The sequence below is a fragment of the Nicotiana tabacum genome, chromosome 3, assembly GCF_000715075.1.
Source record: "Nicotiana tabacum cultivar K326 chromosome 3, ASM71507v2, whole genome shotgun sequence".
NCBI lineage: Eukaryota > Viridiplantae > Streptophyta > Magnoliopsida > Solanales > Solanaceae > Nicotiana > Nicotiana tabacum.
Genome location: NC_134082.1, coordinates 84,906,674 through 84,929,811, shown reverse-complemented (window position 1 = coordinate 84,929,811; position 23,138 = coordinate 84,906,674). Strand labels below are relative to the sequence as shown.

Sequence of the window (23,138 nt, the reverse complement as noted above, 5' to 3'; positions counted from 1 at the left end):
CCTCCCCAGACCCCACTTTGTGGTTCGTTGTTGTTGTTGTTGCACCGATTCTAGGACCTCTGGTGAACTAAGAAGGGGGTGGTGATGGAATTGTGTCTGATGGAGTTCCAGCAAAGATGAGAATTTAATTTTGGTGCAATTGATCTTTATTTGAGTTCAATTTGGGTTGATTTAAGGCTTGACGGTGGTTAATTTGAGCTAGGGAGATAGAGACCTAGTCATTGGAAGTTCTGAGGTGTTACCGGCGCTAGAACTACACCAATCTAAAACCATATTGCATAGTTAAATGGCAATTTTTAACCACTTATTTCTTATAAGATTGGTCAATCAGGGGGAAAACTTACATCTAGCCCATTTGGTTACGACAAGGTTAACTTTAAACTCAATTATTAATGAGGGTATCTGAACCATTTCGTAGAGTTCAAGGACAAATTTTAACCCATCTCCCTTCTCTAATTGCCGCTATTCTGTTACCGCTAAAGGGTCCTCATGGCAAAGCGAGAGAGAGTAAAATTTACACCAATCCCACATCTTTGTTGTGGGGTGAGATTTGGGCTTCTTTTTTGTCTATTTATTGGAAAAATTATAAAGGTAGTCACTTTAGAGCTATTGTATAGAATTAACCGATATTTGTGCTTGTTTGTGCTATAGATTGCTTCCGCAGTGTTTTATTTGTTTTTTATTCATATTTCTGCGCCAATATTATGTTACTCACCGTATTGGTGCAGGGTGGATGAAATGGAGGCTTGCATCCGGAGTTTTGTGTAGTAAAAATGTGCCACCAAGACTTAAAGGCAAGTTCTACAGAGTAGTGATTAGGCCGGTTATGTTGTATGGGACATAGTGTTGGCCCGTCAAGAAGTCCCAGTCCAGAAGATGAAAGTAGCTGAAATGAAGATGTTAAGATGAATGTGTGGACATACCAGGAAAGACAAGATTAGGAACAAATTTATTAGGGACATGGTAGGAGTGGCCCCTCTGAGATGGTTCAGGCATGTGAGGAGGTGAGACATAGCTGCCCCAGTTAGGATGTGTGCGAGGTTGACGATGGCGGGTTTGAGGAAGGGTAGGGGTAGGCCTAAGAAGTATTGAGTTGAGATGATTAGACAAGACATGTCACAACTTCAGCTTACCGAGGACATGACCATCGATAGGAAGGCATGGAGGAGTGTGTTAGGGTTGAAGGTTGACAGATAGTCGCGAGTCTATCCTAGGCTTCTCAGTAAAACTAGTCTTATTGTTGTATTTGCTTATTCGCGGTTCATTATTAGTACATGTTGTGTGTGTCATTCGCTTCCATTACCCTATTACCTTATTGTTGCTATTGTTTGTTGATTTCATTCACTGTTCCTTGAGTCGAGGGTCTCCCGGAAACAACCTCTCTATCTTCATAAGGTAGGGGTAAGGTCTGCGTATACACTACCTTCCCCAGACCCCACTTGTGAGATTAGTTTTTTGTTGTAGTTGTTGCAAAGTATTTCGAAAATAGTCACAGGTGAGTTCATCGAAAATAGTGAATGGTCGGCCTTTCCTAAGAAATTTGGGCATGCGTCTTCTCCGACTAGTAAGTTCATCTGCTTTTACTTTATACTGTTTTGACCTCGTGGCCGCTTGCTCGTTATAGTATTGTGTAGGAAGTGAATCTTTTAATCTTCCTTTTTTAGCCCGAGGGCCTTCGAGAAGACCGAGGGCTCCTCCACCTGCATTTCGTAAGAGGAAGACTGTTTCTTCGGAGTCAGCTCTCTTTGTGATTATGGTAAGGCCTGCCCGGTTTGCTTTTATTCCCTCTTCTTCCACAACTAGGTTTGGTTGGTCGTTGACTGCATCTGCAGCAGCACTTCCGACCTCCCCCTTGCATCATCTAATAGACGAAGCAGAGGAGTCATCGCCGAGCGATAAGGGTTTGATTTCCCGTAAAAGGAGATCGGTGGACGTCGACGATGGGACTGTCTAGGATGTAGATTCAGTAAGGGGTGATCATGAAACGACGGTCGTAGTTCTTGATCATGACGAGTTTCCATCTGAGAACCCGCCATCATCTGAGGCCGTAAAGGGCGTATCCTTTCACGATGTCGAGATTGGATCTGGAGGGCCATCTATGAGAGTTTCGGATCCTTTACGGCGAGATGATCCCTCATCCTCGCGACCGGATGATGCTCATGCTCCGATGGCCAATGGAAGAGGTAAGGGTGTCACCGAAGATGGTTATGAAACGGGCTCCGACATCGACACATACGAGGTGAGAACGATGAGGGGGGTTTACCCGTCTTGAGGTGAGATTGGAGGGGTCCACACGGACCATTGCGATCCCCATGGATCGAGACTTACTGGTGAACACGGCGAACGTGGTCCCTTCCATGGGTCCCCTCTGCTCCGACGTGGAGGGTAAGACTCTTGAGAAATTGGATGATGCTACCCTATCAAGGGATAGTCGGCCTCGCACTCAAGATAAGGTTTTTTACCTTTATTTTTCAAGTTCAATGCTTTCTGCTTCGTTCTTATTTTCTGTTCCCTTTTCTTCTCTTTTTTTAGACTGTGGTTTTGGAGATTGAGAGTTACCGATGAGAGGCGAGGCGCAATGCTATTTTCCAGAAGATGGAGCGGAAGTATCACGAGTACCGTAACAAGCACCGCGAGATCTGCAGACGGTTTGGTGAGAGCGACAATTTCCCGGCTCTCCGAGCTGAGCTGAAGGAGAAGGATGACGAGTTGGTAAGAGTCATCGAAAAATGCAGTATTCTCGAGGGGGTGTTAAGGGATAAGGAAGAAGAACTTGAGGTGAGCAAATGGGTCGAGGCCCAATATGCCGACCTTTAAGCCCAAGTGGTATCATTGCACGCTGAGCTCGAGGAGTGTCAAATCAAAGTGGACACACTGAGCGGCGAGGTCGTTGAGAAGGCAGCAGAGTGGGAGAAGTCAGAGTTGTCTCGGTTGAGGGTTGCGAGGAAAACAGAGGCTTTAGAGGTCGTGGTCTGCGTTCTTCGTTCTGAGCGGGAGAGTGCTCCGGAGATGGACAAGCTCAAAGAGGAGAGGCTTGATGAACGGATAGGGGAGCTGGAAAAAGAAGCTTCAGGCCTTAGTGACAGAGTCGTTGCTCTTGAGGCCGTGAAGGCATAATTATTGGCTCAGCCATCTTCTTTTGGCACTTCTACTTTTCCTGATATTCCGCGAGATTTGTATGAAAAGTGGATCCACTCCGAGGCCCAACTGGATATATTTAGAGATCTGATAGGGGCAGGGACAGTTTCGGAGGCTGATTTCGAGGATGCTCGTGCTAAGGCACGTACAACTTATATTGTTTGTGGCTATGATCCTGCTATACCAGAGGCTGGTGATGGCGATGAGGATATGGGCATGGATCGGATTGAACAGGATGCCTGGTATGAGGATGAGTATCCCAATGGCGATGGTAATGGAAAAGAGGCGGATGGAGATGGCCTAGGCGATCAAGTTGATGGTACTGCTGGGTTAGGCAGCGATTAGTTGTTTTTCCTTTTTTTTTTGTAGACTTGTGTATATTTTTTATGGGTGTCTTCTTGAACCTTTGTAAAAAGAATATTCTAAGTATGAAATTCTAGTTTTGTTACACGTACCTGATTTTTTTTCTCTTGTTCGAGTTTGTATGCCTCTTTTCTTTTGTTGCTTGGTTGCCTTAGTCATAAAAACTTAGTTCAAGTAGGTTGGACGAGGTCGAAACAGAACCTAGTTTTGATCATGAACGAGGGCCGGTAGGTGTTGGTTCGAATGAGGTTGAACATATCACATGTTTATTTAGGGCTGAGGGGCCGAATATGTGTTAATTCGAACGAGGTCAAGTATAACCTATATTTAGTTATGGCTGAGGGCCGAATAGGTATTAATTCGAACGAGGTCGAATGTAACCTACATTTTGTTATGGCCGAGGGCAGAATAGGTGTTAATTCGAACGAGGTCGAATGTAACCTATATTTAGTTATGGCCAAGGGCCAAATCGGTGTTGATTCGAATGAGGTCGAATATAACCTATATTTAGTTATGGTCGAGGGCCGAATAGGTGTTAATTGGAACGAGGTCGAATGTAACCTATATTTAGTTATGGCCGAGGGTCGAATAGGAGTTGATGCAACGTTGCTTTGGCTGTACGTTTGGCGAAAATATTGGTGAACTTCATGTATTTTTGCTTTGTTCAAACACTTGGAGAAATTTACATATTTTCCGGGCTGACATTCCAGTCCCAGTCTATCTAGTTCCTTCATTGGTCGACTCGAGAAGTATATTGAGAGGTTGAGAAATGAAGTAGTCGTCCTGTATCTCTATCCATTCACACTTCAACTTGAAGTGTTCCCCTTGTTTCCTCGTTAAAAACCTCTTCGAGAAAACCCGGGACAAAACTCAAGTGAGGAAAAAAAGTACGACTTGGAGGACGCTTCTTCTTAAAAGTTGAAGTACTTGAGGTGGGTGATATTCCAGTTGTTTGATAGTATTTTTCCTTCCACTGTTTCTAGTTGGAATGACCCTTTGTTTGCTGTTGCCGTGATTTTGTATGGGTCGTCCCAATTTGTTCCCAGTTTACCTTCCGGGGGGTCTTTGCTTGCTTGTATTTTATCTTTGAGCACGTAGTCCCCGATTTTAAGTGGTCTGATCTTCGCCTTTTTGTTGTAATCGCGTTCTGCCTATTGTTTTTGGGTGATCATCCTTATGTAGGCCATATCCCTTCGTTCTTCGACTTCGTCGAGCTCTTCCTTCTACTTTCGTTGTTCCTCGGCCTGATCTCGTGGGAGTATCTCAAACTGGGCTCTCCGACTTTGACCGGTATTACAACATCAGTCCCATAGACTAATGAGTAAGGCGTCTTTCATGTGCTTGTCTTTGGCATTGTTCAGTAGGCTCAAAGTACATCTGGTAGTAATTCCGGCCATAGTCCCTTGGCGCCTTCGAGTTTTTTCTTCATGATGTTCAGTATTGATTTGTTTGAGGACTCTGCTTACCCATTTCCCGTGGGGTGATACAGTTTTCAGACTATTCTTCTATATGCCACTTTTCAAAAAATTTGGCGACTTTTTTCCCTGTAAATTGGGGTCTGTTGTCGTAATTGATCTCTTTGGGGAGGCCGAAACGGTACACAATGTTTTTCCATATAAAGGTGATCACTTACTATTCACATATTTGGGCGAATGCTCCTGCTTCTACCCATTTAGAAAAATAGTCAGTTAAAACTAAAAGAAATCATACATTACCTCGCCCCGCGGGGAGGGGGCCGACGATGTCCATTCCCCACTTGATGAACGAATAATCGGAAATGACTGAGTGGAGGTGCTCATCTGCTTGGTAGATCATTAGGGCATATTTTTGGCACTACTCGCATTTTTTTACGAAGTCTACAACCTTTTTTTTCATGGTGGGCTAGTAGTAACCTGCCCGTATGAGGCATCTGACTAGAGCTCGATTATCAGAATGAGCTCTGCAATAGCCTTCGTGGACTTCTTCAAGGTAATTATGAATGGTGTTGTACCTGGCTGCTTGCATTCGAAGTTTCTTGGCTTCTTTTTATCATCTAGGAGTATGACATCCTGCAAATATGTAACAATACGATTGCGCCAGTCCCAAGATAGGTTTATGGTTCGTACCTTGATTTGATCTATCGATGAGTGGAGGAGGTGGACCACGTTCCTTTCTTAGGTTGTGATGTTTTTGGTGGCCGCTGCTAGTTTGGCGAGGCCGTCCGCCTCGGCGTTTTATGCTCGGGGATCTGGTCGAGCTTACATTCGTCAAACTCGGGCAGCAACTTACAAATTTCAGTTTGGTATTTTTTCAACCTTTGCTCTTTGATCTGGAAAGTCCTTATGATTTGGTTGACAACAAATTGAAAATCGCAATGTAGTCTTACCCATCTCGCCCTGTATTTGAGTGCTAGTCTTAACCCTACAATTATGGCCTCATACTCGACCTCATTGTTAGTCATATATGGGAAACTTATGGATTGGAGAATCACTTCGCTAGTCAGAACTTCGAGTACAATTCCCAGTCCAGACCCTGATGCGTTACCATTGGTGTAGAAAACCCAGAAGTCCTATGTTTGGGGGGAAGTGTGGGCGACTTCTTTTTCGACTTCGGGCATTATTTTTGCTTTGAAGTCGGCGATGAAGTCAGCAAGGACTTGCGACTTTATCGCTATTTGAGGTTGATATATGATATCATGCCCACTTAATTCTATGGCCCATTTGTCCAACCTACCCGATAGCTCGGGTTTATGCAACATACTTCTTAAGAGGAAAGTCATGACTACCGAGACAGCGTGGCACTGGAAGTTAGGTCTAAGCTTTCGCGAAGCTATGACCAAGGCCATGGCCAAGTTTTTGAGGTGAGGGTACCTCGTCTCGGCGTCGACTAGTTTTTGTTAATGTAATAGATGGGAGATTGTGTACCTTATTTTCTTGATCCAGGACTGGGCTCACGGCTACTTCGGATACCGCGAGGTAGACGAGGAGGCGCTCCCCTAGTTTTGGTTTTGAAAGCAATGGTGGCGACGACAAGTAAGTCTTCAACTCCTTTAAGGCTTAGGCGCACTCAGAGGTCCATTGGAGGTCGTTATCCTTTTTAAGTACGCCGAAGAATTTGTGGCACCTATCGGATGATCGTGAAATGAACCTTGAAAGGGTGGCGACATAACCAGTCAACCTCTGAACCTATTTTTGGTGGTCAAGTGCTCTGGTATCCCTTCGATTGCTTTGATTTGGTCGGGGTTGACCTCGATACCTTGTTGTGACACTAGGAATCCCAAGAATTTTCTTGAAGCCACACTGAATGCACATTTTTTGGGGTTTAGTTTCATTCTGTATTGCCTGAGTATGTCGAAGGGTTTTATCAAGTGATCGATATGGTCTTCTTTCCTTTTGTATTTGACCAACATGTCGTCTATGTAGACTTCCATAGTCTTACCGAGTTGTTCTTTGAACATTTTTGTTACTAACCTTTGGTATGTTGCTCCTACGTTTTTCAGTCCGTAAGGCATGACTTTGTAGCAGTATGTCCCATGCTAGGTGATGAAAGGTGGTTTTTCCTGATCCTCTTCTTCCATAAGGATCTGATTATAGCCTGAGTAGGCGTCCAAAAAACTTAGCAATTCGTGCCCGGCCATGGCATCAATGATTTGGTCGATATGAGGTAATGGAAATGAATCTTTGGGGCATGCTTTATTTAAATCTGTGAAGTCTACACACATTCCCCACTTCCTATTTTTCTTTTTTACCATGACCACGTTGGCGACCTATTGGGGGTATTTTGACTCCCCGACAGAGCCATTTTTCAATAATTTTTTGACCTCATCGCATATTGCATCATTTATCGCGGAGTTGAACATATGCCTAACCTGCCTCACCGGGGGGAGGGGTGGAATAGGTCGATATTCAACTTGTGTGTGGCGATTTCTTCGGGATACCTAGCATATCTGCATGGCTAAAAGCAAACAAGTCCGTTTTAGTAGTTAAGAATTGACGGAATTTACTCGTTTTTGAAGCTTGCAGCCAATGTAAGCTTTCTTGTTGTGCTCGTTATCATCTAATTGAACGGGGTCGAGGTCTTCTATGGTCGATTCTGCAGCTTCTACCATATCAGTGTCTCTGATGACGTCCTCTCTCTCATTAAAGATCGACCTCGGCCCTGTTATTATGCCTTTTTTGCTTTGCCCTTCGTTTATTGAGTGACCGTACAATCCAGGGCGATGCGGTAACATTCCCGAGATGTGCGTTGTTGTCTTCGTATGATGAATATTCCCCATGGGGTTTGAAATTTGATGACTTGGTACAAACTGGAGGGATAATTCTCATGGCATGTATCCATCGCCGCCTTATTATGGTGTTGTATGTTGTGTCCTGGTCCATGATATGGAATGTGGTTTCCAGAGTGACGTCACCAGCTAGGACGGGTAATGTGATTTTTCTAAATGTTCGCTCAACTGCATTGTTAAAACCTGTTAGTGTGATGCAACAAAACACTATCTTATCCTCGAGTTTCATTTGTGCAAGTACCCGAGGGTAGATAATACACGCACCGCTCCTGTCATCTACCATAATGCGTCTTACATTCGTATCTAGAATTTGTAAAGTGATAATAAGGGCATCATAGTAAGGGAAAACCAAACCATAGGTATCTGACTTGTCGAAGATGATACTTTCTTCGAGTTCGTCATACCGTTCGTGAGTGATCAATCGTTTGAGGTTATGAGTTGTGGTGAACTTCACGTTATTGATAGAAATGTCACCACCGTCGCTGATAATCATTGGGATTGTTCGAGTTGGTGAGGGCAATTTCGGCGGTCCCTGATGCTGTTTGCGCCCTCTGGCAAAGTTGGTCCTTTCCTGGTCGCTCAACAATTCTTTGAGGCGTCCTTGTCGAAGCATGTTTACGACCTCTTGTCTTAGGGCGATGCAATCCTCAGTTTTGTATACTTGTTCTTGGTAGAATTCGCAAAGGTCATCTAAATTTTTGGTGCTCTGATCCAACCTCATCTTTTATGGCCACTTTACCTTTGGTCCGAGCTTCTCCTATGTGTGGACTACTTCTGAAGGTGAGACACAAACATTGTGAGCAGATAACAAAGTGGGCATACCTCTCTCGTTCCGGTGAGTCCCTGTCCTTGGTTTGGATGGGCCCTCTTCGTGGCGGGAGGGGAGTGTGATGGCGCTTCTAACATATGGAATATGCCTTCTTGGTTGGGTCGTGGAGCTACGGGGTCCCTCCTGATATTATTTCTTCGATCTTTCCTGGATTCGGCTTGAACCAAGGTTAATCGATGAGTTGGCCCGTTGAGATCATCCTCATCTGCTTGGACCTCGGCACAATAGGCATTATGTATTTCATCCCAAGTGGTTGGAGGATACTTCATGAGCTGATGTACTAACTTTCTTGTCGCTCTTGAACCATTTCGGCTCAGCCCATTCTTGAAAGCTACGATGACCATTCCTTCCGATATATTTGGTAAGGTCAATCTTACTCGGTTGAATCGGGCAAGGAAGTCCCTCAATCCCTCTCCCGGTGACTATTTGATAGCAAATATGTCGTTCACTCTGGCCCCAGGGTGGGCCGTTACGAACTTGTCGGTCATCTCTTCGAACATTTTAATGGAACGCGCATGCAGTTGTGAATACCATGTTAATGCCCCTCCAGTGAGGGTTGCGCCGAATCTTTTCAACAAAATGGAGGATACTTGTTCCTTGGCGAGGTCATTGCCTTTCACAGTGTTGACATAGTGAGTTACATGGTCTTCGGGGTCGGTCGTACCATCATATATTTTCAGATAGGGCGGCATAATAAAGGTCTTTGGTATGGCATGTGGGGCGGCTTCGTCTCTATATGGTTGCTCGACAAACCGATCAACATCTCTTTTTGGCAAAGGTTTTTGGGCACCTAATATCTTGTCAACCCTTTCTTGGTGTTCTTTCATTTGGTCCCGAAGCTCTTTGTTCTCGTTCTCCATTTCCTCCATTTTTTTCAAAATGGTTGTGAGGGTGTAGTCACCTGCACTATTAACGATGTTATGAGGAATACCTATTATCAGAGGAGGAAACGAGTCATGCTGCTTGCCTGCTATTAGTATAACGCAAGTCCTTGCGTTCTCTACAATTGTATCCTGAGTGGCCTTGTGGAGGATGCTGGTTAGTGTGTCAGTTGCCTCGAGGAGCTTTTTTTACTGCTGGTGTCAACATAGACGTGGAAGCTCCTTTACTGCAAGATGTTGCGATTGTGCCGTGAGGAGGAGGTGATATGCCTCACCTGGGAGAGGCGTTAGGCGTTGTATCCTCACCTTCTATTTCAGAGATCTTGTTGATGGTGTTCAAGAGGTTGGTTGTGAGGTCGCCCATTACCCTCGTTCTTTCTTCTCCATTACCTGCCGTATCAAATCTGTTTGTACAAGGGAAGGGGATTTTGTTCTTGTTTTTTTTGTTGGCAATCTGTGCTAGTTATAGATCTAGAGGAAACTAAAAATTTAACTAGGAAATCCCCACAAGCGACGCCAAATTATTTGACCAATAATATAAACTTTCGGTTAAACTATTTAATTTTATGTAATGAGGGGTTAAACTTCGCTAATGATAATATCTCTAGATATAGAATTAGACAGCATGGATGAGATATGATAAAGTCAGCAAGAGATCGAAAGTAACGCACGTTTAATATTCCAAAAAGGTGTGTGCAATAATGGAAGAACAACTAGCAATAAATAACAATAAGTGACATTTATGTAAATAGGGAGAATGATTCACCCAATAATGAATGAGATAGATGATTGTTCATTCTGACAATAATGAATGACAGACAAATCCTAGAATGTTTGAACTATTCTCGAATTTGATGGAAAAGCATGGAATAATGTGAATAAGGATCTTGATGAAATGTAAAGTTTGTATCTTTGCTAGAGAGAGAGAATCTTCTTCTAAAAAGTGCTCTTATCAAGTGAATGTTCTGTTCCTTACACCACTGTCTCTTTTTCTATTTATATGAGACATGTCCCTAGCAAACCTTAATAGTAGAAGTATAGAGAATATTCAATATTCTCTTTATTATCTTATTACAAAAACTAGTCGTTATTGTTCTGCCTTTGATGCTCGACCTCGGTTGTTGTTGACTGCCAGACCACGAATCTCGCGACTTCCTGTCGACCTCGACCGACCTTTCCTTAAGCTTTAAGCTAAGTTTCCTTATGGAGGATTTTGGCCTATACAACATAAGCATCAGAGCTCTCCTGTCAAGCCAGAGCCTATTGCATGATTGCATTATCAATATATGTTTCTAGCTTGGCCAAACCCGCGTCAAGACCCGCAACCGCAAAAACTCTTTTTTTTAAAACAATCAATTCACCCCGCCCCGCACTCGCACAAACCCAAACCCGCCCGGCCCCGCCCCGCACAAGCCCAAACCCGCACTGTTCCGCATAAGTTCAAACTCGCCCCGCCTCGCTCCGCTCCGCCCCATTGCCATCCCTAATTCTATGCATACAAATTTGTATTCGCCAGAAGAAGCACTATTCCATAATCATGTATGTGCATTCACTCAATTTCTTTTCTGTGCAAAGAAAAAGAAGTAGAGCAAACGCAAAAGAAGCGAAGTAGAAGAAGTAGGTATGTCACTCTTTTAAGTTGTAGCTAATTTTTAATTTCTTGCAAATATTGGTTATATTTTAAACTGTAGCCCAAAAAGTGGATACGTGTGAAAATGGGATTTTTTGATTCCTATACACTATTGGAAACTTGATTACCCTAAATATTCATGTTTAGTAAATTACCCTACATACACAAGTTTTGTTTACAAAATATATACATTCTACCTTAAAAGGCTCTCAATCCATTATTAGTGCCTTCAATTAAGGAATTTAGTTACACCCTTTTTTTTCTCCTCTCTTCTCTCTTCTCTCCAGATTTTGTCTTTCTCCTTCATTTTCTCGAATTCCTACAATACAAATTAAAAGTCAGATACTTCCATACAATACCAAACAGAATGCAAATAATTGCCTTTTTAGCAGCAATCCACTAAGAAATGGACAAGATACTCATCAACAATTATTTTAAACTCTATCTTGGCACACTAACTCTTTTTCAAACAAACAATTAATGATGATAGGCATCACTTTCAGGTTAGAGTGGTTATTCACAATAAAACAATGATGCAGTAGCATAAAAAAATTAAATCCTTAATTAATTAGTCCAAAATTTAATTTATATTAAGCTCCTATGACAAACTAAGCTTCTTAACTTGGTTTGAGATTGGTACAATCAAAACGTTAATTAATAAAATAAAACTTTAATATATATTTTTTACTTTAGATCTGGAGTAGATGTGGAAGACAAAGAGCCAATTTTGTCTACATTTTGATTAAAAATTTGCGGGTATGGGCAACTAGTTCACCTGTTGCGTTCAAAGTCGTGAGAAAGTCGCAGTAATCCCTAAAGCTGGAATTTTAACGTTTGCTAACTCTATAGGAACCAGTGGTATTGTTCTTCTTTCCTGATAACATGCGACGAAGACACCTTTGCCAAAGCCTCTCTCACCTCCCAGTTATATACAACTACAATATAATACCACTTAAATACAATTTTTATACAATATGTCTTTTGTATATTTTGTATCTAATTTATACATAGTAAAAATAAATTTCATACAACTAATTATATATTATACAATTTATCTACAACTTTCACACATTATTTCTACCTAGTTAAATACAACTACAATAACATACAACTTAAATACAAATTTTATACAATATATCTTTTGTATATTTTGTATCTGATTTATACATAGTAAAAATAAATTTCATACAACTAATTATATATTATACAACTTATCTACAATTTTCATACATTATTTCTACTCAGTTATATACAACTACAATATCATACAACTTAAATATAATTTTTATACAATGTTGTTCAACTTTCATACAATAGTTAAATAAATAAAAGAAAAATATACAAACAACAGAATACAATTTTTCTATAATTTTTCTATAATTTCGTAAATATAATTTATATCATGTCATCTTCTTTGAGTTTCAATCTGAAATTCAGCCAAAACCAAGTCTAATCTTCACCAAAACCCCTCAAAATTTCTTCTTCTTCTTCTTCTTCTTCTTCTTCTTTCAATCTGAAATTCAGCCAAAACCAAGTCTAATCTTCACCAAAACCCCTCAAAATTGAGATATAAATTCCAAACCATATTCCCAATTATTTGCAACAACAAATCCAAACAAATAACGATTTTAAAAAACCCAAATTCGAATTTAAAACTTCAAAACTTTTTAATGGATGTCAATGATGGAATTGATGCTCTCTTTTCCTTTGCTTGACATTACTGAAATTTGGGTTTGAGAGATAGAGAGAGAGACGTAGAGAGAATTCTCAATTCTTTGCAACAACATCCAATCCAAACAAACAATGTTTTTTGAAAACTCAAATTCGAATTCAAAGCTTCAAAGGTTTTTAATGGTTGTCAATGGTGGAATTACCGCTCTCTTGTGCAAGATACGTGAGGAGGGGGTGGGATGTGGAGAGAGAAACGTAGGGGAATGGAAGATATGTTAGAGTAATTTTAGGACACTAATTATTATCATTAATTCCCTTAAAATGTACATAAATGGTAATTGAGTATATAAAATATAATTATAGTAAAACTTGAGTAGGGAGGGTAATATAGTTTCATATAGTGTATAGGAATGTAAAATTTATGTGAAAATATCTCCAAAATTAACCCAGTTCATCCAACTACTTAAACTAAAAATAGCCGGTAGAGTTATAATATATATATAATTTATATATTATATGTGTAGAATTACGTATAATCAATGTATAAATTATACATGTGGCTAGAAAAAGTAAATAATGAATATGCTCGACTATTTAGGGGTATTATCACTTTTAGCATGCGTCAGAAACTATTTACATCTGATAGCCGAAAAAGTGTAATAAAACTTATATAATTTTTGTATATAAAAATTATATATTATTTTTAGAGCGCCCACTATTTATGTAAAGATCCTATTTACCGTACACCAAAAGAACGCCATTGATGTTGTTCTCCGTTCCTCTCATCACCTGGACCTGAATACAATGGACTGCAATTACAATGGATGGACGGGAATACAACCAAACCCAAGTTTATACCCTAACCCTCCATCACTGACGGACCCTTATGCTTCCATTCTCCAATCTACCTCCTTACCTGCCCATCAATCTGTGCCTCTAAACCCTAACCCTAGCTCATATACACTTAGTTCAGGACATGAATCCCAGCAACAGGGTTTGGTCTTTGTTTATGGCCACGCCAATGGTGCTAACTCTGTGGAAGCAACGGCGGTATATTATCAAAATTTGGTAGCAAATGAACAATTCAGGCTTAGTGAGGTCAGTCATAATACTACTGTTGTTAGTTATTTTTTTTTTTATCAATTGGGCATCCTTGAATATCATGGGATTGGAGCAATTTGAATTTACTCCCTTAGTTCCATTTTATATGATATGTTAATTTGATTAATGTATTGTATTAGTTGTTTCATGTATTGTGGATGGGGTAAAATATGAAAGTTTAAGATATAAATCGTTAAATGGACCGGTTGGAGTAATAACCTTGGGAACAAAGGTTCCAATCTATAGTCATCATAAGTGAATTCCTCTCATCTTCCCAAGTCTTGGTGGACATTTTCTCATAGTTCGTGCCTTTTTGGTGGGAGCCACTGCTAATATAGTATAATTTGAGTTTCATCTATTGTTTATCCTTGTAAAAAATAATATGCTACTAAACATTTGGGGGACGCCCCAAAATGGAAAGTATGTTATACAAATTGGTAAGAGCGCAATACATGATGCGTGGTTAGGCACATGTCATGGGTTCGAACCCTACCATAGATGAAAGATGAAAGCCTGATATTTGAGCGGACAGAGATAGAGGGATAAGTCCATTTCTACTGAGTTTCAAACTGTGCACCACGGGCCCTCGACATTGGCGGATCCAGAAAATAACGCACAGGTTCACGGAAACTCAGTAGCTTCTGTCCAGACCTTGTATATGCATTAAAAAATTAACAGAAATCTATAATTATTTGACTGTAAACCCAACTATTATTGTATATTATTCTGAGGTCATTGTAGGAACCCATAAACTTCAAATTCTGGATCCGCCTCTAGTGCTCGGGATTTCTCTGTTATAAAAAAATATTGGAATGGAGGGAGTATATGATTTTTGGTGTCCTTCAGCAGTTACAATTTGTCTCCTTTCTCATGTTTCCTTCTAATTATGGAGGGAGTATAAGGTTTTGGTTTCTTTCAATAATTACCATATATGTCCTTTTTCTTTTTTGAGGATGTTGAGGTGGATGTGCGTACACACTAGGATGAATAAGATTAGGAATGATGATATTCGGGAGAAGGTGCACGTCGCTCCCATTGATGACAAGATGCGGGAAGCGAGACTCAGATGGTTCGGGGCATATTCAAAGGAGAAGCCCAGATGCTCCGTTACGGAGGTGTGAGCGTCTGGTTGTGGAGGGCGAAAAGAGAGGTAGAGGGCGACCTAAGAAGTATTGGGGAGAGGTGATCAGACAGGATATGACGAGGTTTCATATTTCCGAGGACATGACACTTGATAGGAAGATATGGAGGTCGCGTATTAGGATTGTAGGCTAGGATGTAATTGAGTCTTGCCTTTCTTCGTACTATTGTGGGACTAGTATGGTAGGGTTTTTTGTATAAGATAGCTAGTGACAATGTCGTGTTTTACTATTTTCGCTTTCGAGTGCATGGCCTATTTACTAGCCATCGCTTTCGCTTTTGCTTTGCATCTTTCTTCTGGATTTCATGTTGTTCCTACTTTTCCTATGATTTCTATAGTGATACTAATATTGTCTCCTTTTGTCCTTTGTCTTTTTTCTTGAGCCGAGGATCTTTCGGAAACAGCCTCCCCACTCCTGCGGGGTAGGGGTAAAGTTTGCGTACACACTACCCTCCCCAGACCCCATTAGTGGGTTGTTGTTGTTGTTGTTGTTGTTGTTGTTGTTGTTGTCCTTTCTCCCTTTTCCTTCTAATTCCTATAGAAGAGTACTGGTGGTAGAAGTATGTGATGAAGAAACGTCCCTATTTTGTAGAGTTGATTTTGGTGGAAATTCGAGAAGGTTTAAAGAAAAGATTTTGGATGATAAGTAAAAAATAATAAAGTGAAACAGTGAAGGGCGAGTGATACAAAGGCTACTTTAAACTATCCGAACTGTCTCAGTTTATATAACTTTTATCCCAAGTAAGTCATAAATCATCCATAAGTCTCGGTTAAGCTATTATATTTGTTTGATTTGCACCAAACATTTAACTTCTATCGTGAATGTTACAAAACCATTTCTGTCACATGCAGTAAACCAAGTGGTAAATTAAGGAATTTTTCTTACCGCCAAGGTGGTGCCAACTGTGTTACATCCAACTCTCTCTCTATACAATTAAACAGTGAGTAGAAAGGGGGAAAACAAGGAAAGGGGAACTTGCTGTGGAATTTGATTATATGTATACATGTAGAGACTGAGGTTCATCGACCATAATGTCAAATGCAATAGAAGTATTTATCTTGGATCAACTGACATATTTAAGGTCGGTTTTCCTGATTGAGGCAGTCCATGATAGTGTTGATCCTTTGCTAGTTTGTTTTCTTTTTCAGAAATTATCGATAATAGTTTGGTTGTTCATGGTTAGATTCTTACTAGTGTTCTTAAATTTAGATGTTTGATGATAAGCGATGCACCTGTCATCATTCAAGGGCCAAGGCTGGATCCCGTTAATTACACCTACCTCCTCATCTGTTTCTGTTCTGCATTGATCTTATGAAATGATTGACCAAGTGTTTCATCCATATGGTTGTCTTAGATGATAATCTTTCATGGGATTGACATCTCACTTGAAGGTTGTTCATTTCCTGCTTTAAATATTTTTCTCATCCACAGCGTTCTGTCTCCTTTATTTTCTTGCTTTGTCTTGTCATATATGTATATGTTTAAATAGTTTCAGCATTCTAGAAATCTCTATAAGTACTCTCATTGTTTAAAAGATTGTCACTTGAGTACTTTATCTACAGGTGGCTGCATTGTCTATAAATGGTGGAAAGAAATCGACTCCTGCAAATGTAAATTCCAACATTTTTATCCAGCCTCAGAGTTGTGGGTCTTGGAAAAGTGGCCACAAGAAAAATAAGATACAGTCTGTATGGTGTGAGGCTTGCAAACTTGAATTTAACAGCAAAACTGTTCTTGACCAACATAAATTAGGGAAAAAACACAAAAGAAGTTTGGACAAATTAAGAGGAGGCAGTGTTGTTGCAACTCCCGCTTCTGCCCCTTTTGTTGCTTCTGAGGTGTCAGTTAACCCATTTGTTGGACTGCAAGAGACTCCTGGCAAGGTGAAATCAGTGAATGGACAAGATGCAGGGAAGAAGACAGTTGAACTGGTGGAGAATTTGGAGACCAAAAGACAAAAAGTTTTGGAAGGAGGAGCAGCCACAAACGAGGTGCGCACTTGTCTCGCTTGCAATGTGGTTTGCAACAGTGAGACCGTTTTCAGAATTCATCTTGCTGGTAAAAAGCACATTGCTAACATGTCAAAGCAAGAGAAGTTTACCCCTGCTGCTGCCTCTCTTGTTCCTTCTGAGGTGTCAGTTAACACATTTATTGGACCACAAGAGAAGCCTGACAAGGTGAATTTAGGAAATGGGCAAGATGCAGCGAAGAAGGCAGCTGAGATGGTGGAGAATTTGGAGACCAAGAGACAAAAAGTTTTGGAAGAAGGAGCAGCCACGAATGAGGTCCGTGTGTGTCTTGTGTGTAACGTGGTTTGCAACAGTGAGACTGTTTTCAAAGTTCATCTCGCTGGTAAAAAGCATATAGCTAACATGAAAAAGCAAGCATCTGGAGCTGGAGTAGTTCCTGTAAATTAGAATGGGAATTTTGAAGGAAATTTAGAGGAGATGGCGTTCATTCATGTTTCCTTGTTCAGGTTTCTTATGGATATTATAACTAGCTAGTCACTGTAAATGACATCATGTGTAATATGTTTGACAATAATTCCTTGCCTTTAAGCCAATGGATTTCCTGAAACCACAAGGGATCGTGTCAGGTTTATAAATTAAGTGGACACTAATTTGGAAATTGGAGCTGATTAAGCCAGAACAGGAAGACCAAGTTTTTTCCAGCTATCAGTTCATAGAGAAGTGGTTTTTTGTGTGGATAAACAAGACGGTTGATGTAATTAAGTGTTCCAAACCTCCAAAGCCTTCCTAGCAGACCACACAGCAGTCAGCAACTGCATCAGGTACAATTGCTTAGCAGGGCACTGAGAACTACAAACATTGTAGTGTCTAGCTTTTGTTGTAAACCAGAAAACATAGTTTAAAACGGTTTTTTTATCTTATGGAGAGTGTACGCATAATTTTCTTTTTTATATGATTGAGACTCTTGGGCCAAAACTGTGGCAGCTGGCACCATAAAACTGCTGTAATGAGAATTTGCATAGGGGGCGAGACACATTTCTTACTTGAGTTAGTAGGACAGAAAAAATTTACCCGCACCGGGTGTTTACACAAACCAATAAATACATGACATGTGTCTTGTATATGGAATTCAATTATTTAATCATGGTAAATCATATGCATTCTCATCTAATTCAATTAGTGAGTTAATATAGTTTGGTGTAAACACCCGATATGGGTAAATATTTATCGTTAGGACACCTCCACTTTTTGTATTGAACTTTCTTGCATAGAAACCAAATTATATATGTTCCCTGAGATGAAAGCACTAGGAACATATATTAGCTCATAGTGGCATGATAATAAGGCAAGTGACCTATAACAATGCACTAATTTTGTAAAAATTAATTTCGATGTAAGATAAAATCCAAGATCCTAGGAGAGATTTCGACATGATATTAAGCAACTCTTGCATTGGGAAAAAAAATACGTATGATGAACTTTAATGGCAATTGGTTATTAATCACTCAATCAGCAGTTTGCTCATCACGTGTCCATGTCTATATAGGCCATAACTTATCCAGACACCCTTTTATATTATTTATAACTTGATGTAAGCCACTATGTAACCAATTAACGTAACGTTCATCTTCCAACATATTCTACTTTTCGATTCTTCCGCGAGGAACTACATTGCATGAAGGGAGTTCAATTGAAGAAATCCTCTCATCAAAAATGATACTGAACAAATAATAGAGTAAAAATAACTTTTTATTGACTATATATAAATCATTAGATCCCCTTGACATAAAGAAAGCTTCTAATTCAACTTTAAAGGTGACTCAAAGAATACTTTAGGTCACAAATTTGAATCCTAAGTGTCTCATTCTTGTATATTTTTTGAATCCCTTGTTCGAGTTCCTCGTTTCGTAGCCATCTCCACTCAGATATAGTACATAGTAGTTGTTTGTGATACAGTTAGACCTCTCTATAACAAATATCCTCTATAACAACACTTTACTATAACGACTAAGTTTGCTTTGGAACTAATTTTTCATATTATGTTATGTCATATATATGTTCCCTATAACAACATTTTACTATAGTAGCAGAAAAGTTTCGGAACAAAAAAATCACATGGACAGGTTAAGGCAGCAAAAAGGTTTCTGGAAGTCACGTACGTATGTACCTTTTTGAGAGCTCATTTGACTATCCCTATCTCATACATTTCACTACTCAACTTAGGTTAAAATTTCTGTCGGTCACTGAATTGCCAAGTCAATATTAATGAATGCACAAAGTCTTTTCCGAAAGAGAAAAATGTGGCAGCCAGAAAATATATAACTTATGTATATGCAGTTACAATAAGATTCTTTTTACACAATTAATGTAATCTTTTGAGAACCGTGACAAGTCACTTATCATCTTTTGCAGATGAAATGTTTTCATTGTAAGTATGTATTGGTTAAACTCGAAATTAGAAATTAGTTAGTTGTGTTACCAATATTTTATTAACTTACATATAATGGTAGGTGTAGAATTTTTACACTATTAGTGTTTCTAAATTTGACATAATTAGATACATGCCTCGTTTTACTGATTATTTTCACTTTTTATGGATAATAATCTATAGTTCTATTTTAAATGACATGATTGTTTAGGCAAATGATTTAAAACTCTTTTGTCAAACTAATTGTCGATAATAAAGAAGGTATTAGCCAAATATAATTAATTTCATATCCAAGCATACAAAGTATGGAATAACGAAGAGTAGGAATGTATAAGATTTATTAATGTGATAATCGTACATCAAACACGAAAGATGGGCTTACATCCAGAGTAGAGATGCATCATAAACAAGGGAGCAAAGAAGGAGAAGAGAAGTAACTGTTGATAAGCGAAAAATTCCTCCCGTTTTCTCTGCTGTGGTTGCTCTCCTCTCCAAAAGATCCCCCCGAGCTCTCTCTACCCATATATATAGTCCCTTTCCCTCTTTATTCAATGGTCTTTGACCGGCGTGCTTTCTTACGACTGTACCTTTCGTCGTTGCCCGAACACAGTGTTTATTCTATGATGTACGCTTTCGACGATTTGACCCCGATGATGGCCGAGGTGCCTTTTGCTCGACCCATCATCATTCCTCTTGGGGACGACCACTATGGTCAGATTTTGACCCATATAGTTAGTCCCTCCGTCCGTCGAGGTCGCCTCTTAGCGGGCTCAACGGGCGGACTCTGTCGATTCGAAAGTTAGGAGAAATCTGAATGTTTACGCCTTGAGCGAGGCCTTTAGGTCGAGGTGATGGCGTGACGCTTCAATAATACCATTTAACCGTTACACCCATTCGGAGTTGAACCATTGTATCGATTTGATGCATCATGAATAGCCACTATTATTATGGTGCACGTTTCCCAGGAATCATATCGTTTCTTGTGCCCTATCAGTTTTGATTGGTGGCTCTTGGGTTTCCCGCTCAGAACATTTAGGTTCCTATAAATAGGGAGAAAACACCATTCTATTGCCACACTTTTCGACTTATCAAAGGAGTTTTGCAAGCCTTTACCTTCTTTGATACTTCAAATTTCTGAATTCACTCTCCTGTCAATTAGAAATTGACGCCACCATCTTCTCTCTCTCCCTTTCTCTTACTCATTTATTCCGATTAATCGAGACAAATGGCTGGTACTTCTTCCCACACTGACAGACCCATCGAAGCTTCGGTGCCGGAAAATAACGCACCTGTTCTCAGAGAAGGAGCGGAGGCGGCAGAAGATTAGGGGGTTCCAACAGCGGCTGAAATACTGCCCCGTCCGAGGAAATTATGGAATGATTTTAATAGCCCCACCGGAGAAGATCCAGAACCTGCTTCATCTACCATGGATGAATCGGCGATTGACCAAGTGGGGAATTCGGAATCATATTGAAATGATATCGGTGACGGGAACGGACATTATGCATCTGCACCACCCAGAATATTGCGCATATTATGCATGCCCTTTTGTTGTTGGGTATATGCTCCTGCTCTTCTCCCTGGTGATAGACTTCTGCCGCTTCTACGAGGTGTTCCCGGCTCAGCTTTCACTGTACGTGTACAAACTCTTCCTCATGCTGCTCAAGTTCGTAGAGCTCGCCGGTCGAGAGGTCACTTTGGGGCATATGCTTAATATTTTTGATTCCCAACTTATTTGAGGCTCGATGATCTACATGCGTCACCGAGGAACAAAGAGTTTGGTGGTGAAGATGGACGACAAGGCTAATCGTTGTTTCTAGGAGAGTTATTTCTTCGTACAGACCGAGCACCTTGTGGTGGACCCAGCAGGGCTTCTCGAGACATGGAACTTCCCCTGTAAGTTTTCTTATGTTTAATTTATGACTTCCCTCGAGGCAGTGGCTGATTGTTCCTCTTTAGTGGTGTTGCTAATTCGTTTTCTGCATTCATAGCTGAGAGATTGCCTCCTCTGCCCGTTGATGACATTTGCGAATGGGTTAATGCTATTCTTCCTCATACGACGGGGGCCCGTGAGTGGGCGTCCTTCTATGAGAGATACAGGCCGTTGCAGTTTCCTTGTTCTTTGTCTTGTAATTTGATCTCGTTGCTTACATGATCGTTTTTCCCCTTTAACATGGAGAGTGTGAAGGGCGAGGGCTCCTCCACTCGCGTTTCATCGATCGGCGCCTTCTGCGCGACCCGCACCGAGGTTTGCTGCCCGGCCTACATCTAGAGCTGCTCAATCTACTCCTACGGCCGGGGTCGTGTGCATGGAAATTATTCCTTATGCTGAGACTCCGGCTTCTGCTGCCCGCTCAATGGGTGAATCTTCCTGTGCTGATGACGGGGAGGGTCCGTCAAAGAGGCGGCGAGTGGAGTCTGAAGTGGCTCCTTCAGCCGCAGTACCTTCAGGGGGCGACCTTCCCTCGACAGTGTCTGAAACTGGCAGTGGTGCTAACATGTCAGTGAAGTTATATTGGTGCATGAAGTGGCCGCTATGGGCCTGAGGGTAAGTTTCTCCTCTTTGTTTCTTTTTGTGTTCCTTTTGTTTTGGCATCCTTGGCTTTTACCAACTCTTTTCTATCTTTTTTTTGTCTTTTAGTCTTACATGTTGGAGATCGAAATGCTTGCAGGGTCGACACTCGGGCGAATATTTTTCTGATGATGTTGGAAAAGTATCAGCGCTACTGCAACAAGTCCTGTGAGATACATGAGCGGCTCAGGGCGAGCGCCGGTAATCAATCTCTAGGGAAGGAGCTGGAGAAAAGGGATCAGCAGCTGATACAGTTCATTCGCAGGAATTGTGAGCTCGAGGAGCTACTTCATGTAAAGGACAAGGAACTCGAGTTGGGAAATGGAGTCGCCGCAGAGTGTGAGCATCTTCAGGCGAAGGTGTTGTCATTGCAATCCGAGCTCGATCAAAATGCCGCTATAGTTGAGGCTTTAAGTGCAGACTGGATGTGGAAATTAGCCGAGCTGGAGAGGAAAGCGTCTGAGTTGGAGAGCGCCGAGAGTGCTCGGGCATCGACTTCATCAAGGGTTGCGGTGTTGGAGGACACTATCCGCGTCCTTCAATCTGATCAGGAATCCAAGAGGGAAACGTCCACGCTAAGGGAGGTGAGGCTTAAAGAGCGCATTGGCAAAATTGACCGGGAAGCTTCAAACTTGGGATATTGGGTCGCTGTACTTGAGGCCGAAAAGGCACAATTGTTAGCCCAAGTTGAATCTGCCTTTGCTTCTATTCCTCACCACTTGCACGAGCTCCAGGTTCATGCTGAGGCCCAACGGGACATATACAAGAGTTTGTGGGAGGCAGGCAATATTTCTGAGGCCGCTTATGAAGGAGCCCGGAAGAAGGCACAAGAGGCTCGTGTCAACTGCGGCTACAATCATGCGACGCCGGAGGCTGGCGAGGATGGTGATGCTGAGGAGGAATTTCCTAGCGTGTTTCCGAACAAAGAGGGGCAGCTGTGAGCACGTGATTTTTGTCTTACGCGACAGTCGCTCCAAAAAAGAAATGAAAAATAATAACAAATGGTCCTGCTGTACAATTTTCGGATTTTACGTGGCATTTTGTTAATTATTTATGATTTTTGCCCATTTTATTAAAATAAAATACAAAATGTACGTGTCATGCGTAATTTGAACCGTAATCCGGTTGTTAAATAGAAAATCATAAATA

The 23,138-nt window shown here is 41.0% G+C and overlaps 1 protein-coding gene across 1 annotated transcript; it reads left to right on the top strand.

The window, feature by feature from the left end:
• Positions 1-13,496: 13,496 nt before the first annotated feature.
• LOC107796540 (uncharacterized) lies at positions 13,497-17,596 on the top strand. Its single transcript, XM_016619328.2, has 2 exons — positions 13,497-13,874; positions 16,582-17,596. The coding sequence occupies exons 1-2, from the start codon at positions 13,581-13,583 to the stop codon at positions 17,434-17,436; spliced, it is 1,149 nt and encodes a 382-aa protein (XP_016474814.1). The 5' UTR covers positions 13,497-13,580; the 3' UTR covers positions 17,437-17,596.
• Positions 17,597-23,138: the final 5,542 nt, after the last annotated feature.

Excerpts from the sequence above, each read along its gene's own strand:
- LOC107796540 (XM_016619328.2), top strand. The coding sequence starts at position 13,581 with ATGGACTGCAATTACAATGGATGGACGGGAATACAACCAAACCCAAGT. Across the intron at positions 13,875-16,581 it reads AACAATTCAGGCTTAGTGAG|GTGGCTGCATTGTCTATAAA; the intron begins GTCAGTCATAAT and ends CTTTATCTACAG.